At 36.3% G+C, this 19,146-nt stretch overlaps 1 protein-coding gene across 2 annotated transcripts; it reads left to right on the plus strand.

Annotated features, from left to right (window-relative positions):
* The first annotated feature begins 2,310 nt into the window (after positions 1-2,310).
* Positions 2,311-17,146, plus strand: LOC129365900 (uncharacterized). 2 transcript variants are annotated; one of them, XM_055039451.1, is made up of 13 exons: positions 2,311-2,370; positions 4,114-4,166; positions 6,096-6,140; positions 6,297-6,341; positions 7,261-7,347; positions 8,375-8,470; positions 10,216-10,272; positions 11,283-11,366; positions 11,830-11,865; positions 11,981-12,034; positions 12,546-12,692; positions 13,429-13,551; positions 14,790-17,146. In XM_055039451.1, exons 2-13 carry the CDS (start codon positions 4,148-4,150, stop codon positions 16,124-16,126), a joined length of 2,130 nt encoding a protein of 709 aa, XP_054895426.1. In that variant the 5' UTR covers positions 2,311-2,370; positions 4,114-4,147; the 3' UTR covers positions 16,127-17,146. The 2 variants fall into 2 exon arrangements, with proteins under 2 accessions (XP_054895426.1, XP_054895427.1); XM_055039452.1 differs by lacking the exons at positions 2,311-2,370; positions 4,114-4,166; positions 6,096-6,140; positions 6,297-6,341 and having other exon boundaries at positions 7,267-9,833.
* Positions 17,147-19,146: the final 2,000 nt, after the last annotated feature.

A 19,146-nucleotide genomic window follows, 5' to 3' on the forward strand; every position in this document is an offset into this window, starting at 1 on the left:
CTCCAATCTCTAATGTGTAAAAGTGAAAATATGATGAACTGGTTATCAGTATTTGAACAAGATTTTATCATAAATAGTTATCTTTTAAGAGGTCTTTCCTGATTGGTTGCTAAATACTTTAGAATAACTTGAGATGACTCAGCAGAATGTGCATTAACTGATTATTAAATACATTAATGAGCAAACAGTTTCAATTAAAATATAAGTTTCAATTAAAATATAAGTTTCAATTAAAATATAAGTTTCAATTAAAATATAAGTTCTATTCTTCCTGTTGACTGCTCATGTTTTTACAAGCCGGTCTAGAAAATGGCTCTAAAATATGAACTTCAGATGATTCTGATTGATATGACAGTATGACAGTACAACTGATATGACAGTAACTGCATTGAACTTTTAGTTTTACTCTGTTCCTGAAATCTGATGTTCTGGTTCTGCTTTCATCTGATTACATTTTCATTTCATTCCATCCACATCACATTTAGTCTTCAGTTATTTTAAGTCGATAAGCTTTCTTCTTTGCTGCAGCATTATGAACTCTAAGATTTACACAGAGGAGCAGCTTCAGGAAGTGAGGTAACCCAGCAGGAAGTCTTTGTGCTGCTCTCCAAGAGTTGATTAAGCTGCCAGAGTCCCAAGCTTGTGAATACAGGCTCTAAGAATATTTTTCCAGAAAAATCTGTCTCTAGAACTAAATTGTTTATCGGCACAGACATGTTGTCTTATTCCTGTCATACTCAGTGTTTTATTGGAGTCAGATTTAAGAAGATCCAGACAGAGAGAAGTTAAATCAAATGTTTCAGTTCCTTAGATCAGACTTGGAACCATTGTGCATTAAGATTGTATCCATCTTCACTATATGACATATGAGGAAATCATTGAAATCATTTTGTGATAAAAGTAGATTATGACGTCATCAAGAGAAACACGTGGTGCTCCGTCTGTAAAGCAGCTTAAAGTCATTATTCTGTCTTCTAATTAACCTTTTACAATCATTTTGTAATTTTACTAATCCTAAGAATTTTATAAAATGAACTTCCTTTGAGTTGATGTTTCATCTCCCTGGACAGGAGCTCACTGAAACACATTGATGATCATTCAGCCGTTTGTGGTTCAAGCAAAAGAAAATAAGTCTCACTTTAAACTGTCTAAACAAAATACTCAGAAATTAAAAGACATAAGTGGCTCAACACAGAGGGATGAACTGAATATGGCAAGACCTTAACAACAATAATGAACAACTCAGAAATGATCAGAATGTAATCTGATTAAACGCCTGAGGATTATGTTCTGCTTAAAGAGACCAGATAGAAATGAATGTTTTTTTTATTTTTAGTATTTAAAATATATTTTTATGGATAATGACTCAGCAATGACGCCGACCTTTAACCTGCAGCTTCACTGCAGCTTCCTCATCAAATCAAACCATCAAATGATCTTGGATGGATGAGTTACAGTCTGTTCCTGCAGAGATGAGCTTCAAAATTATTCTCACATTTCAGCACCAGGAGCATTTAAAACAACAACATACATATAGCCAGAGATTTTACTGTAAAGGGATTATTACACACACGTGTCTTGGATCCCTTTTTAAAAACTTGTCACATTTTAGGAAGAGTTGAAGAAATTCATCTTCTGATCACAGCAAGAAAGAAAGAAATCAAACCTGACATCTAAAGCCACAATCAGAAAAACTGATTCTGCATTTATTTATCATTATGACGCAGCAGCAGCTACTGATACTGATATAGCAGATGCAGCAGCAGCAGCAGCAGATGCAGCAGCAGCTGAAGCAGCAGATGCAGAAGCAGCTGAAGCAGCAGATGCAGCAGCAGCTGAAGCAGATGCAGCAGCAGCTGAAGCAGCAGATGCAGCAGCAGCTGAAGCAGCAGATGCAGCAGCAGCTGAAGCAGATGCAGCAGCAGCTGAAGCAGATGCAGCAGCAGCTGAAGCAGATGCAGCAGCAGCTGAAGCAGCAGCAGCAGCAGCTGAAGCAGCAGCAGATGCAGCAGATGCAGATGCAGCAGCAGCAGACGCAGCAGCAGACGCAGCAGCAGCTGCAGCAGGTCTGTTCCTTCGCTCCCTTCAGTGACTGATTATAATTGGAGCAAAAGGAATGACTGTTCACAGCAGTCTGAGTTTTTCAAGGTTTTGTTAATTAAACATTCAGTTGTGAGATGTGTGCAGAGGAACTGGAAGAGTTTTCCATAAAACTCCAGTAAACATTAAAGATGATTCTTGTTTTAGGAGGCGTAAGTTAAATGTTAACTCAGCGTCTTCCCCGCCCTGCTGGCAGAGCAACCATTTCATTTTAGTGCAGAGAAACTGGTTCAGTGAACACAGAGAAAAAACAACTGATTCACATGAAAGGTAGGTTAATTTAACTGGAACTTTATAAAATACATTGAAAATACAATTATCAACCATAATGTATAGGTTTACTAACATTTATCTGTTGAATATTAGTGATTATTTCGATTTAATCTACTTTGTTCTTCATTTACTTTGAGGGAATGAAAACATTAAGAAATACAGCTTTAGTTCAGTTCATTAGTTAGTCAAAGAACCAGAAATAATGTCTTCCTGACGGCAGTCGGGTCAGAAATATAGAGGTTATGAAGATGAAACCAAATACTTTGTTTGTGCTGAACCTTTAGCTGCTGTCTGACTCTGACCTCTGAACATATGGACTCAAAGATTGTTTTAAAGAACTCATTAAAATCAGGAGAAAGAAGTCTAACTACACATTGTTCTCAATATGATGATTATTAATTTCTATGCTTTCAGGAACAGAGTGTAATAAATCTCCAGATAACATTTTAATTTACCAGAGTAAAGTATGTCAAACTAAATTAAGTTAATGTGGAAACTTTGTGCAGAAAATTCTTGTTTTTGCTGATATAATTTTAAAGATATTGATAAATGTTTCCATAGTTTGAGTAATTGCAAACAGCAGTGAAAATAGAAACCATAAAATTTAAATATTGAGTAGAAATGAGGAGTGACACTGAAACTCTGATGAGTTTCTAATGAACACAGAGGGAGATGAAATAAAACATCCAAAAGGGAAAAAGTGAAGCAGAAACAAAGAAACTCAACAGAGAAATAAACTGAAAATGACAAGAAACCAAAAAGGATCAGAATTTAAACACACAGAGTAAAAATATTTCAATTGTGACAATAGTTTTATTTGATGTTTCAAAATGCTATTTTCTTAAATAATATTTAATATCCCAGTTAATAAAGGACTGACAGTAACTCAGAAACTCCAACAAAATGATCAGGTTCCAATAAGGCTGACCTTTGACCTGCTGTTTCCTGATTAGATAAGCTTATCAGATGATCTCTGTTGATCCAACCAGCAGAGCTGAACTTCAGTTTCATTCTCACACATGAGCAACAGGAGTATTTGTTATATAAATGCAACAAGAGATCTTTACAGATTTGGGCCACACAAATAAATAAATAAATAAATAAATTCTAACTTTAATCTGTAAAGTCAAAATTCTGAAATCAAAGTTGATACTTTTTAAAAATCCTTTTCTGTATATTTCACTTCACAGAGAATAATTCTGTGTTTTTTCATCATGATGATCTTCTGGTCATCATGATGAAAAAAACATTCATTAAATTCATGACTGAGCTGCAGCTTTGCTCTGTTGTACTTCAGGACACAAAAACACCAAAATTAACTGAACAGTTTGGCTTTTTCATATTTCTTATGAATGCATTTCCAGTAATGAGATGTGCACAGATACACAGTATGTTGTCTCCACAGAAATGCATCAAACTTTTATTAACGCTGAAAAATATTAGTCACAATTGGCTTCATTTGTCAAGATTCTGTTCATAAAGAAATTAATTTATCTTCAATTCCACATCATATTATTAAATACATGAATATATCTGTTTAATGTTTGTATTTATTTCATTAATACTTTACTTCATGGTCATGTTCTGTAGCACAAGCTTTGAGCTGTAATAAGTCTGAACCTTTAAATTTCAACACTGCTTTGTCAGTGTTGTGTATTTATGTCTGACTGCTGAACAGAGTTTAAATCTGTGGATTTATAATCTGCTGCTGAAATCCTTCAGATGTTTGTTTTCTTTTAGGGTAGCGGATTCTCATCTTGGTTTCTGTGTCACCATGGCCTCTTCGTCGTCTCGTGAGTTCACTAAACATTGATAATTAATACATTTTCTGTACTGATGTAGAAATAATATCATTAACTATTGCCAAAGCCATAACCTATGCTGTTATTTTTAGTAGGGTTAGGGGTTAGGGGTTAGGGTTAGAGGTTAGAGGTTAGGGTTAGAGGTTAGGGGTTAGGGGTTAGGGGTTAGGGGTCATCTACATGGTTTTAATAATTGTCTTCAGTTGTTCTTGGGGTAAATGGTTTGTATTTGTTTAGTCCCCAAAGCTTTTCTCAATACATTCAGTGTGTGTGTTGCACCACAATACACACACACATTCACACACACCCATACACACTGTTGATAACAAGCTTCTAGGTAATGAGGCCCAAAGGCACAACGACAGAGCAGAGCGGGAATTGAACTGGCAACTCCAACCACTATCATTACTATTCATAATCTGTTATTAGAAATGACTCCATGTGTGGAAATGATGTGTTTAGAGTCATTTGTTTAGTTTCTGTTGAACACAGTAAAGAGTTCTGACACACATGTTAATATTTAATGTGTTTGACTGTAACTATAAATATATTTCACCATTTTGATTGGTTACAAGTTTTAAGGCCTGGGTTCACCTTCACCTGACATGGTAATAAAAGGTCTTGTGTTTTATTGTTTTACTGTTATAATCAGACTTTGCTCCGCAGGATTGATATAAAATCAACATCCTGGAATTACAGAATATAAAACAACAAAACTGGACCAAAGATCATTTACTGATGCAGCCCAGAAATCATAAAGTTCAGAGTGAGAAAGATGCAGGTGATGGAGAAAATAGATCCAAGTAACAAGGAATAATCAAACACAAAGAAATGAACACAATAAAGCAGAATTACTGGTTTAGAGCTAACATCAGGTAAAACACAAAACTACAAACTGTCGTTTAAAGGTTTAAATCTGAATGATTAAACCAGACACTCTGCAATCAAACGCTGTCACTGTCGCTGCAGGGCTCGACTTTAACGCTTTTGATCAGTTTATCAATAATCTCCAACTGGTGCATGACTCTAATATTGTTATGTATACAGATGATAATATAAATTATCCAGATATGTAAATGAATGAGAAGAAAATAAAAAATGGCAATGAATTTACCTGCTTAGGTTTGAATTCAACTTGAACTCTATCCAAAAGCTCAGAAAGGTTTCAAAAGTTTACTTAGTTCATTTTAAATTCATGGATCTTTTACTTTTGAAGTTTCCAACAGATCTTTTTCTTGCTGTCTTTTTTTCAAGACTCTCTTTTCATACCTTCTGAAATGCACCTTGGATTCCTCTGGAGTCACCAAATGAGATTATCACATGCTCTGCTCATAACATGCTTAGCATGTTTAACATGTTTAACATGTTATGAGCAGCCAAAGTATGGCTGTTGAATGCGTAGAGTTAGGAGAATTATTGATGAAGGCAAAGAAAGTATTTTATGAGTTATCAGATATATTTGAACAGGTTTTTGAGCAATTCATTATGTGTTAAATGGTGTTTGATCACATTAACCTGTCCAGGGACTGCAGTTAATTAACATGTCCTGCTATGAACTGGTACTAAACAAATGTACTGAACAGAACCAGAACAGAACCAGAACCAAACTCAGTAACCAGACAAATCCTCATTCATTCAGAAAGTTTAAAAGCTTCGGCCTGGATGGACTGATTTAGTTTCTCCTCTTAGTTTTTGCTCTTTAATGAGAAGAATCTCTGCAAAGGGAAGCAAAGTTCTGCAGAGATCAACCTCTGAGAGTTTACTGAACACCTTGAGGTCCTGAGGTTCTCTGGACCTGATTAAATCCAACACCACTACAAGCCATTCAGTGTTTTATTTAAAATTCTAAGTTTTAAAATATAGCAATCCAAATATTATTCTACTGATGTTTCATAAGAAAATCTGACTTTTTTCTTGCAGATGAACCAGATCTGTACAACGTGTCACAATCAGATTACGAATCTGGTAAAAATTTATTCATGAGTACAATAAAACCTAAATATCATATTTTTGCTCTACATTTACACCAATGATATTTAGGTTGTTGGTTTTGCTCAGTTCTTTAAATGTGATTTATTTGGTTGTTATAAGTTACAGAAATTTGCTGTATTTTTATTGTAGATGATGATGTCACAACACAGCGAGACAACTTCAAACGCCAAAACTGTGAGTTGAATATTTAGGTTTTTTTATTTGCAATTTAGTCTCATTATTCTGAATATTCAGGGCTTTTATTGGTAAACAGATACATAACTTTATTTGATTCATACTGGAGTCGTATGGCTCATAATTTGAAAAAAGCAAATGACTTTTGCAACAAAAAAAAGAAAAATATAAAAAAACAAATGATTTTGTTCTTAATAGTTAATTATTTGAAACATTTGTAGATTAATGAAAATAATCAAATAATTGGTAAAACTCTACTGAGCCAAACAAAGATATTAATCAAAGACACATTACAATTGAATATACCAGTTAATTGATTAAAAATAGCTTTGACTGCATTCTGGTAGAAATAAGTTTCTTCTGTTCCTTCTGCATCCAAACTAAGTTGAAGCGTTGAAAAGTGACATCATCACTAACTTCCTGTTGAAAAGTGACATCATCACTAACTTCCTGTTGAAAAGTGACATCATCACTAACTTCCTGTTGAAAGTCCTGCTTGGCTGAACTGGTTGCTCCTGATTAACTGGACTGTTTTCTATCTTTCATGGTTATTTCAGCTCCCTGACAGCAACTGAGTTTCCATTACCATAAAGTGTATGGTAATAGACAATTAAAATAACTCAAATAAATTTGTTTAATGGAAACAGGTGTAATGAATTGGATATGGAAACACTTTTTGCATCCAGATGTGACTGTGACTACAGCCAGATGTAACCTCACAGTTAAATAATTCATGGTTCGTATCATGACAGCCAGTTCAGTTCAGTTCTGCTGCCAGCTCCACTCATCCAAAGACAGTAAAAGATGTTCTCTTCTGTGTACTGCAGCTCCATTAATGCTGAAACAAACTGTTTCTGGATGTAATGGAGTCTGTGTGATATAAACCATCAGACCTGAAATCATTTTTCTGGTCCTGCAGTCCAGCAGCCAGCAGCCCGTCCTGATGTTACCGAGTCCAATAATCCAGAAGTAGGCGATGTTCGAAAAATAATGGCCTGGTGGCAAGGTGAGATTTCTGATTAGCAATAAAGTATGATATAAATTTAATACTGTAACTTTTCTGTTGTGATGTTTTATTATTATTTCATTTCTTTGTGTCAATTTGTTCTATTACATTTGTACAACACTTTGTTGCAGTTTTGACCTTCTTTTAAAAGTGCTATATAAATAAACTGACACTATCTGTTTAAAGGTGTCTGTAGATTTAGGACTTCAGCATCATTAACTGAATTAAAGGCACAATCAGATAAATACCCAACCAGGAGTTAACAGATCAAATGACAACTGTAGGTTTTGTCCCATCTTTGGTGGGATGCTGGTCAGTTCACCTCTTTGCCTTTTTGTACCTTTGTAATTTATTAAGATTGGAAAAATAAAGTACTAAATGCTGCTATGACCACAGACCAGATGATCCCGGTGGTTTGATCTTGAATCCTCATGTTTAATATTTTATAGAAGTAAAGTGAACAAACTGGAGAACAAAACCAAAATGAGTGAAAATGTTCAAATACTGAAAGACAGTAGAAACATAAATCACGAACAGGGAACGATTTGATTTGGAACGAATCATTGATAATGAGCCATGCATTTGGTCCAGAGATGCATCTAAAACCTGCAGGACAGAAACTCCTGAATGCTGGACACGTCTGGCTTCCAGGACAGAAATGTGTTGCTATAAATCTGAAAACTGAAATGGTGAAAGAGTCAGAGTTACAGCAGTGTTGGGAAATAACGAGTTGCATGGAAACAAGTCCAGAGTCGCTGCCATTCCCAGTTTCATTGAGCAATATTTCCTCACTTGTCAGAACAACAGATACAGTAAACTCCACAGCTCTGCAACAGTGGTTGCCGGATTAATTGTTAAATGATGCAGCAATTTGGAAAAAAAATAAGTGAGGCGGTCAAGTAGGAGCCACTTAAAGGGCCCTCACCAAATGTGCTGCACATTGTACAGAAAACAGGAGAATAACTTCTCTGCTTGCAGAATAAAAAATGTTGCAGCACAATCAGAAGATACTTCTATGGTTTTGTAGCCTCTGCTAGGAATTTGCAACAACCATCTTGGCTAACCCACAAGACGAACCAGAAATCAGGATCCAACAGAAACGTCCCCAAGTCAACGGTGGCAGGTAAGATTCCTCCATCAGTAAACATGGTGATGAACTTTATGATCTGAATCAATATTCATTTGGGACAATTCAATATTCATAAAGTCAAAAAGTGAATAAATCTGGTCAAAAACCTTTTTAAAAAAGACCAGATTGATCCAAAGCTTTTAATGTACCACCAGGAATAGAAGGACGTAATCTGTCACGTTACTTTTATTGTGGTACATTTTTACTGACCATAAAATTCCAAAAATTGGAATTGGAACAAAATGTACTTATGAGGAACACACCAATTAAGAAAAACAATAGTTTTTTGATGAAAAGCTTTTTGTTCTCAGATGAACTGGGTTTTGAACTATACCAAAATTTGTGTATTTTGCAAAACTGCAGGTAAAAAATATTTCCCATGAGTCCCTGCTGTGTGTGAAACATTAAAGTCCCTGAACAACGTGCGGCTGGCTCCTCCAGAACTCTCACTGTCACTCCAACATGTTGAATCCATAACTCTTCTGTAAAATGGCTGCAGTTTACACACAACGCTGCACGTGGAGCCGCTCCCAGGCAGGAGGCGGGGCTTGTTTGTCCACCAACGCCTCCTCTGATTGGCTGGCAGGTGATGAGCTCCAGCTTCAGGGCTGAATTATTAGTACAGCTCATCTATTTACATCCATCACCGCCATGGTTTTTAATAACTTATTCTCAAAACAAACTTACTTGAGTGTGATTATAATTTAATTAGTGAATTAATTTCAGTTTGGGACATGAGTATTTCATGTATTAATATGAAGTGGTCATATGGATTTTACCGGTCAGCCAGTCGAACATCCTCTCAGTCGTCATCTGGTCTGTTTTCCGTCCAGTCAGACGGAGAGCAGGTCAGACAACCAGGCAAACAAAATGTACCACGACGGATCCTGTGAAGCTTGTAGCAGGTTTTTTGTTTTTGCCTGGAACTTTGGAATAAACCGACACAGAACTGCATTTTTTTATTTATTTATTTATTCATTGTTTCATAGACAAAGAGTCACTACAACCACAACTGCAACATGTAGTTTTTTTTTTACATTGGCAGCATATCAAAACGTTTTCACATATTAGTGATGGAAACGGTTCATGTGGAGAAAGAAACCTGATGTTTTCCTGCAGGATGTAAACATTCAGTGATTTTCACACACACTGATGGTGAAAAGCTACTAAATAGTAGCCACAGCTGCCGTCCAGGCTGCCATGCACCAGCGCCCCCTGTTGGGCCCTCTGAAGGCGGGTGACTGTCCTGCCCAAAGACACAATGACAGGCAAATAGAGCAGGATTTGAACCAGCAGCTACGGGATGAACTCCTGCTGCCACTCCAAGGATGAAGACTCCAACTGTTTCATGCACCTGGTATCTCACTTCATTTAAGATTTATATTTTTGTGACTCAAATTCAAATGGAAGAAAGTTTTTCTGAACTTTAAATAACTTTCTAATAAAGCTCCTCTTTGTAACAACTTCTGTTTCATAACAACATTTTACATCATTCAGTAAATTCAAGCTTGTTCTTTGTATTAACATTTAAGAACAACTTTTATGTCACATTGTTTCTGCTTTGAGCACAAAACATTTTGAAGATCAGAATCCAGATAATCTGCTTATATTTTGTCAGACACCATATTCTCACACTACATATGGAGTATATTTATTTTGGTTTATTTACTGTGTTTTTAAAGTGATGTTTCTTCAGTATGATCAGATTTGGGTGACACTTTGCTGTGTTTCTGTCATAGAGCGCAATCTCAGGACTGAGAGGAGCCAAAACAGCATGAAGTTTATTCGGCCAAGCTGTGAGTTCAACATTCATTTCTGTTTCATATCTATCATTATGACTGGATGGTGCTTCCATTGTTGAATACATTTTTAAACAAACTGTTTAATGAATAGCATTTAGCTTTTTGACCTGCCAGCATAGACACTCTCAGGAAAAAAGTCAAATTTAATGTCTATTTATGAAGCTTCTCACTGCCAGACATGGAGAAGACATGCAGGCGTTTCACTTCGTCTCTTTACTGGAGCTCCTGCTTTGACTTGAGCAAAAACTTGAAACGGTTTTAGAATTCAATCCACATTTTGTGTGAATGCATAACCATAACTGATACAATATATATATGTATATATATGAAACACTTCAATAACATAATAATCACTTAAAAGGGTTAAAAGTCAAAATCAAAACCTGATTTTATTCACATCAGTGACCAGTTGAGGTTTTGGGAACTTCCCAGTTTGGCTGTTGCCACTTTGCAGTTTAGTTTGACAGCAGATCCAGTGATGCTGCTGTTGAACTTTCTGAATGGAGTTGATGAGTTGACCCAGCTGTGATGCAGTCAGTCTGATTGTGGTCAGTCTGATTGTGGTCAGTCTGATTGTGGTCAGTCTGATTGTGGTCAGTTGTGATTGTGGTCAGTCTGATTGTGGTCAGTCTGATTGTGGTCAGTTGTGATTGTGGTCAGTTTGTGATTGTGGTCAGTTCTGATTGTGGTCAGTCTGATTGTGGTCAGTCTGATTGTGGTCAGTTGTGATTGTGGTCAGTTGTGATTGTGGTCAGTTCTGATTGTGGTCAGTCTGATTGTGGTCAGTCTGATTGTGGTCAGTCTGATTGTGGTCAGTCTGATTGTGGTCAGTTGTGATTGTGGTCAGTCTGATTGTGGTCAGTCTGATTGTGGTCAGTTGTGATTGTGGTCAGTTGTGATTGTGGTCAGTTCTGATTGTGGTCAGTCTCATTGTGGTCAGTCTGATTGTGGTCAGTCTGATTGTGGTCAGTCTGATTGTGGTCAGTCTGATTGTGGTCTTGCAGTCTCTCAGCAGCCGCCAGTCCAGGTTGGTGTCATGGAGACCCAGCAGCCAGAACCAAGCAGCAGCCAGAGAACAGTGTGTGAAGGTTAGATTCCTGTAAATATAATGACTATAAAATGCCGTCCTTTATGTTTGGACTGATGATCTTGACTGTAAAACCTTGTTGTCTGCAGTAATCCTCTTTATATTTACTGGACTCCAGTTGTTGCTGGTCAGTTAATAAATGATATTCATGCTCTAAAGAGAAACTAAATCCTGATGACAGGATTTATGAAAAGCAAGAGGCTTTTTCATTTTGTCATTAGTCACAAGTTCTGGTCCAGAAAACAGATTCACAGCATTAAAATGTATTTAGTTCATTTTATTTACATTAAAGAATCATTTTATTAGATTATTGTGTAATTCAGCACAAATCTGAGTTATAATGAGAGGTAATGCAAATAATATTTTTTGGTTTTTGTTGACAAAAGTTTTGTTCATAACACTTAGAAACTTTATTATCATGTTAACAATTAAAATAAAATACAGTCAAACTTTTTTCCTGGCAGATCAATCCCACCTGTACAACGTCATATCTGAATTTGGTAAGATTTTATTTAGCAGTGAGATGAAAATAACATAATATTGCACTATATGTAGACATTTCCCAATGATGGAACAGATTTAGTTTGTAACTTAATTGCTGTATTTTTGTTGTAGATCATGTCAGACCTGAGCGACGCAGCAACAGCCTGGAGGCTCGACGGTCCCACTGTGAGTCAAATACTGAAGCTTTTTCATTTCCAGGTCAGTCTCATCATATCGGATATTATGGATATTCAGGACTCGTTATTGGTTAACAGAAAACAGAAACTTAATTTGTTTATGCTGAAAATGACTCTTCAGTTTTATAGCTTGAAAAACTTTTTTTTGGTGGGATGATTTTATTTAAAGAATAAATATCTAAATAAAGGAACTTTTTTGTTTGAAATAATCCATTTTTTTTCATTATTGGTAAATGGATAAATAAAAAAGGTTACATAAAAATACTTTTATAAAAGTTTTTCTAATTAATCCACAGTTCAAACTTTTGCTCTCATGAACATTAAAAGTGAGTTGTTTTGTAATCGTGTGCATTAACCAAATATTTTTAATACTTGATCATATTGCAATAATACAAATATGTAGAAGCATTTTTACATAAAACAAACATAAATAAAACATAGCAGAGTTTCTGCTCTCCTTGCTTCACTGGAGAAAGTTTGACATGTTTGTGGTCTTATAGCGTTTGAGTTGAAGGAACCGCAGCCGCAGCCGCCGCCCCGGTCCTCATCCCGGTTTCCACCGCGCCTGCCGCCCCGGCCGGACCGCTGGCCGGACCGCCGGCCAGAACCAAGACACGGAGTCAAAACCTTCGTTTCAATGCCTGGAGGTAAGATTCCTCCCTCAGCAAATATGGAGACTGTTTCTATAATAATTTAACATTGTGAACAGTAGAAAATGGGCCAGGAAACATTCTGATTGATCGTTTATAACATGCCATCAGGATCAGAATCAGAAGGAAATAATGAGTCACTGTGGGGAGGGACTAAAGGTCAAATGTCATGTAGGATCTGAATGTTCATAAACTATATTTATCTCTACAATCATTATGATTTTAAAGTAAAATTAAACCTGCTCAGTAAAGATGCTGCTGACAAGGATGGAAATAATTCATCCTGGATTTTTGATGTGTAAAAATAGCAAATAAGTAGAACGAGGGACGGATTAATGCACCAAATGCATGTTGATGCTGTAAATATTTTTAATTTAGACAGTTATGCTGCTTTCTGACTGGAGGCCCGATCAATGTTTTGGATCCTGACGTTCAAATGATGACAAACATGAGAGAGATGAAGGTTAGGGTGATGGTCAGGAGGTCTTTTATTCTGAAAGAGTTGGAGCTCATCACCAGAGGAAACACCCAGAAAGCTGATCAGCAGCTGCAATGCTGTAATATTTGGTTGCTGTAATGCAATTCAAGTATTTTTACATCACTTGCTGAAAACAGTGCAGTTAATTTTCAAAACATCCATCTGATGCTTTTTTCTACATACATTTATTTTTGTTAAAATGTGGGAGGGAGAATCAACTCCAGTGTCACCAAAAGCCTTTTTGTGGTCTTGTAGCCCCCCAGATGCCACCGTCACTGCCTCCACCGTCACTGCCGCCGCCGGTCCAAGATTCTGCCTGGCAGAACCAGAAACCCAAACCAGTCGTCAGCCAGAACCCCTTCATGTCGATGTGGACAGGTATGATTTTTGGTCTGGCTGCTGAAAAGTGTCCAGAAATTACAGAAGATATATGAGGATAAAAAATTTGATTCAATCAAAAGTTTCTAAATACATCAGTTTGGTCCAAACTCTGAAGAGATGTTATTGTTGTTATTGTTGTGATGTCAGAACCAGATCTATCACTACAGCACCATTTATTACTATATTTGGTTCTGACCCTGGTATTTGTTCTTGCCTGATCAGTTTGTTCCTGTGTTTTTGTTTCTTTGTTATTATTGTGTTCTGTTCATTGTGCAGATTGGATTCTGATGGGTTTCGTTTTCTTCTGCTACTTTTGAAGTTTCTCTTTGTTAATTATTATATTTTCTCATTCTGCCAGTTTAATCTCTTTCTGTTCCCAATCATCTGATTTACTAAACTGCATCAAACATCATTCTCCACATGTTCCTCAGGATTGAAGCTTATTCTTCATCCTGCACCGGTTCTGTGATCCGGTATCATGTTATGTTGCGCAGTGCAGAGACGTTTTCAGAAAACACAGTGAAAACTCAAGTTCAGGGCTCAGTGTGCTTTCAGGTTAACTGCCTGGTTATAGATGAAAATGATAACTGTTATAATTTATCAGTTTCAAGGAAAATTTTATTGTATTTTCAGTTGATAAAGTAGCTTCAGGTTAAACCAGAGTGGCATGTTTTCACACTTTACCCTGTGATAAATTGCAGCTTCTAGAAATAAATGTGTAGGAAAAATCACTGTTAAGTTGAATTAAATCCCAACTATAAACCACACAAAAAAAAGATAAGCCACACAAAGCTCCAGGAAATATCTGAGCATTAATAGTTAAAAAGGTCCTATAAGAGTCATCATAAGGTTTTCATAAAGTAACTTCAAACTGAACAGCATCAACTGACTCCTGTCTCTTTCTGACATATTGACCTCTTGCAGAATGATGTCAACATCCTTTACATGCAAACAGCAGATCCACATATCCATATACAAACAGAAAAGCACAAGTACAAACATTCAGAGAGAATGTACGTATGTTGATGTTGTCCTTGTGTCCATATCTGCATCTATCTGTCCATTTCAAAATGGTTGCATGAATCAGGAGTTGGAAGTTGTTCATTAGCACTGGATCGTTTTCTCTTCCTCTACAGGTTTAAAACTTCTTGTTAAAGCATCAGTCAGGTTCAGTTTTGGTTCATCTTTCCTGTGTGTTTCTCTGACTTGTTCTTTTTCATGTATTTTTCTCACAGGTGTTAAAGAAAATCCAAACAACATCAGAATCGTTCTGATCGGGAAAACCGGCAGTGGAAAGAGTTCATCAGGAAACACCATCCTGGGAAGAAAAGAGTTTGAAGCTAAACCGAGTCAGAGATCAGTTACAAAGCAATGTGTGAAGGAAAAGACTGAAATAGATGGACGGTCGGTGTTTGTGGTGGACACACCTGGACTTTTTGACAACAGTATGAGTCTTAAACAGATTCAGGATGAGCTGGAAGGTTGTGTTACTCTCGTAGCTCCAGGTCCTCATGTCTTCCTGCTGGTTGTAAAGATCGGCAGATTCACACCAGAGGAGAAAGAGACGATAGAAATGATCAAGAAAACCTTTGGAAAGGATTCTGCAAAGTTCACCATCGTTCTGTTAACTGGAAGAGATTTGTTAGAACATAACGGCCGCATTGAAGATTATATTGAAAAGGACAGTGATGATTCTTTCAGGAAGCTGATCGCTGACTGTGGAGGAAGATATCATGTGTTTAACAATAAGGAAGTAGGAAACCGATCTCAGGTCAGAGAGCTGATCAGAAAGATTGACGACATGGTGAAAGAAAATGGAGGAAGTTTCTACACCAATGAGATGCTGCAGGCGGCTGAAGCTGCTATTCAGAAGGAAATGCAGAACATTGCAAATCAGAGAGAAGAAGAAATAAACAAGAAGGTCAAAGAGCTTGAGAGAAACCATGCAGCAGAAAAAGAGGCCATGAAGAGAAGACTGGAGAAAGAAATCGATCAGCAGAGAAAAATACTGCAGGAAATAGAGGAAGAGATCAGCAGAGAAACTGAGCTGAGAAAGAAAGAACCAAAATACTGGGAGAAAAAAGAGAAGTGGAGGAAAATTCAAGAAGAAAAGGAAAAGATACTGTTGATGGAGGAGCTGGCAGTTTTAGAGGAAAAGATGGAATCAGGAGTAAAAGGAGAAGCTGCTGATGAATCATTGGAGATAAAAAGAAGAGAACTGGAAGAGAAATTAAGGCTGATGGACGAGGAACGACAAGAAGGACCTGAAAAGAGACGCGAGGAAGAAAAACAGAGACAACTGAGGGAGGAGATGAGAATTAATAACCTCAAAGACAAATATGAACAAGAGAAAGAAATATATGTGACAATGGTAAAAGAGAAAACATCAAAAGAACTGCATGAAAATGAGTTCAAAGAACTGGAGCAGAAACACCAGAAAGACATGGAAGATATGAGACAGAAACTGAGGGAAGGAGTCAGAAAACAAGCAGAGATCAAAGGAATGGTTAAAGTTTTAAACCCTTACATACCAATAGTTAAACACTTTCAGAAGACATGCAAAACACAGTAATAATTTATCCTCATGAAAACAGTCAGACATTATTATTATGTCATAAAACAGTAAGTAAACATGGAAGAAGAAATGAACTGTCAGTTGAACTCTGAAAGGTGATCTCATTTGTTTCTGCCTTAACATTAATATTGGTTATTTTCAGAAAATGTTACAGACATGAATCTTTATGAGTGTGGGTCAGACGCTGCGCTGCGCGGGTCACCAGATGTTCTGGGGGATTTTCTGCTCTCTGCCTGCAGATAAATGAAAACAACCATGAAAACCTGAAGGTTGTGCATGAGACTGACATGAACATGGAGGAGTCTTCATGAATGGTTCTGATTTGCTAAATAATGACACTTTTAACATAATGTTGAACTAAAAGTTGCATTGAATATAAATCTATTAAAAGATTCCTGGTATTTTTGCACACCTCATCAAATAAAGCTTGTTGCAGCAAGTCTGTTCAAATCATGAATGACTGAAAACTAAACAATTTAATATTTCATAGCTGCTTATAATGATCAAAGTGTTAAAAATGTAAATGATTCAGTAACCATTTTCTTTTCTTTTGTAGATAAAATAATATTGAAGCATTAAAAGTTCAAATGTTGCTCTGCTTATAAAAATGAAGAATCTGTTATGAGCTTAATTTTTCAAATGTTGAGAATATTGTGAAAAATGTTGACATGTATGTAAAATTAACATTTTCATTTTGTAAAAGCCATTATGATGTGTATATTGTCACTGCAGGACTTTGAGCTAAAAGAGAAATAACTGATCTATAATCCATGATCAGTGAGTCAGAGAACAGAGCAAAACATCAGACGGATAATTTTCTTAATACATAAATAATAAATCAATACATTGAATAGAATGACAAAGCTGTATTAACATTGTTTTGAATTTATTAATCTGGGGTTAGGAACTGTATGTTTTCTAAAACATTTTTCATATATAAACATCCCTTAAAAGGAAATGTACTAATTCCTTTTTTATTATTTTGCAAATGTGTGTTATTCTGTATTGTGAAATAAAAATGACATCAGGTTTCCTGGACTAAATATCAATTTTTGTCTTTATTCAAAATGTAACATGTGACCCTTTGCCAGGATGGAGTCAGGATGAACAATGAAAAACCGTTTTCAACATGTGGAGATCTGCTGAGGGATCAGGGACGGGATCTGCCAACAACATGGCAGAGGTGGAACCCAATTTAACAAGAACATTGAGTTAATAGCAGCGTCCGTAATTAATTGATTGCAATTAATCTCATGTTGATTTAAAACTATATATCACAAAAAAGAAAAAGTCCAGCTCAAAACTCATAAAATTGGAAGATTACTGACTAAATAGACATATAAGTTCAGCAACACAAATATTAATATTTTATAATTTGTTCTTGAGGCAACAGAGCTTCCCAGGCCAGTCATGGGAAGCTGGCATCAGGTTCAGCATCAAGATGTTATTTTAGGCTTGAATAGCTTCTCTAACAGGCTAATTCCTTTTAGCACAACGTGAACGCAACAACAGTCTGTTCCTTTATCCAATCAGGTCAGTTTAGAACCAGAAATCAGAACCCAGCGAGCCGAGAGAAATGGCTTCATCATCCATCAAGGCTTTTAGAGGATCTTTGCCGTGCATCAAATTTACACAATGCAAAGTTTCTGGCTTGAGAAACTTTATAATGTAAAAAATAATAATAATAATAATAATAAAAAGCAATTGATTGTGTTAAAAGTCAGTGTAGTTAATTAATCAAAAATGACACATTGAAGTCCTAATGTATTGTGAAGAGTTTAAGGGGAGTTGTAGTAATACGTTTGGTTGTAATTCAATTTATTGCACATAATGTTGGTTATCCACAGACATTTTTAAAGATGTTTCACAACAGGTAGGAATGACTTTCTGTGTCCTCTGTGGTCAGAAACACAGACCACAGAGGACACGGTGGAATCACTTTTCTCCTCAGAGTTCCTGTGTTTGACCAGCGAATGGTGGAGTGGGTGGAAGACGTTGATGCTTCAATAGCATCCTCCTGTCACACAGCCGTCAGAGTCCAGCTTTACAGAAGTAAAGTTGATGTAAGAGACCCTTTGTTCTTGTATATCTTCACCTGCCCACACGCCTCCATCACACCGGGCACCAAAAGCACGACAGTATGAATGACTAAAGTTAAATAAATACATTTATTATTGAAAACCATGAGAAAAATCTGTTAAAAAACTAATTTCAAATCTAGAGGCTCCTTTGAATTTGACGTTTAGAGAGAACTAATGTGAAATTCAGATGTTTCAGCTTAAGAAAGTTAAATAATTATAATGACTTTAGAGAAAATGAAACACCACTTTCAATTTGGGCCTTATCAAAAACCTGAATGTTCTTAAAGGCTGGTTGTGTCAGAAAGCATCGATAAAAATCATCAAACTGTTAAAATATCAAAAATCACTGTTTGTTTCAGCTTTAAATAATACTGAACATCTTTCCACACTGATCAGTCCATCCAGGATTTTGCGATCAGCAAAAATCCTTTTTTATTTTTTTGCCATTAAAATCTCAGATTTTGTGATGCTAATTTAGGAATATCTGTAAGGATTCTTTATATTTGCTCTCCTGTATGATGTTAAATGTGACTTTTTATTAATCGCTGTATTGATCACTGACTACAGCTTGACATCAAAGATGAGGCACAGTCACTTAAACTCAAAGTTTTTGGCCAATTTTGAGAAAAATTTCCAGTAAAATCAGATAAAATGTTGGAATGTGTTGATTTAGTGAATTTTGCAGATTTGTGAAAAACTGGAGGAACTTACTGATGTGATTTGGAGCTGAGGGCCACATAAGAAGCTACAGTGGGCCAAATTTGGCCCCCGGACCTCGACTTTGACACATGTGACTTAGATGTTGTGACTGTGAGATGTTCTCCAGATTCCTTAGACTTTTTAATGTCCCGTTAGTGAAGAATCAGAAGCGTTTTTCTGAGGTAGTAATTTTCCCCAGACGTACCTGCTGGGACTCGATGTCATCCATGATGTCAT

Source organism: Poeciliopsis prolifica, unplaced genomic scaffold, assembly GCF_027474105.1.
Source record: "Poeciliopsis prolifica strain line A6 unplaced genomic scaffold, Auburn_PproV2 SCAFFOLD014, whole genome shotgun sequence".
Taxonomy (NCBI): domain Eukaryota; kingdom Metazoa; phylum Chordata; class Actinopteri; order Cyprinodontiformes; family Poeciliidae; genus Poeciliopsis; species Poeciliopsis prolifica.

Bases quoted from the DNA above. Each gene is read 5' to 3' on its own strand.
- LOC129365900 (XM_055039451.1), top strand. The intron at 8,471-10,215 runs GTAAGATTCCTC...TTTCTGTCATAG, and splicing joins CCCCAAGTCAACGGTGGCAG to AGCGCAATCTCAGGACTGAG. The intron at 10,273-11,282 runs GTGAGTTCAACA...GTGGTCTTGCAG, and splicing joins GAAGTTTATTCGGCCAAGCT to TCTCTCAGCAGCCGCCAGTC.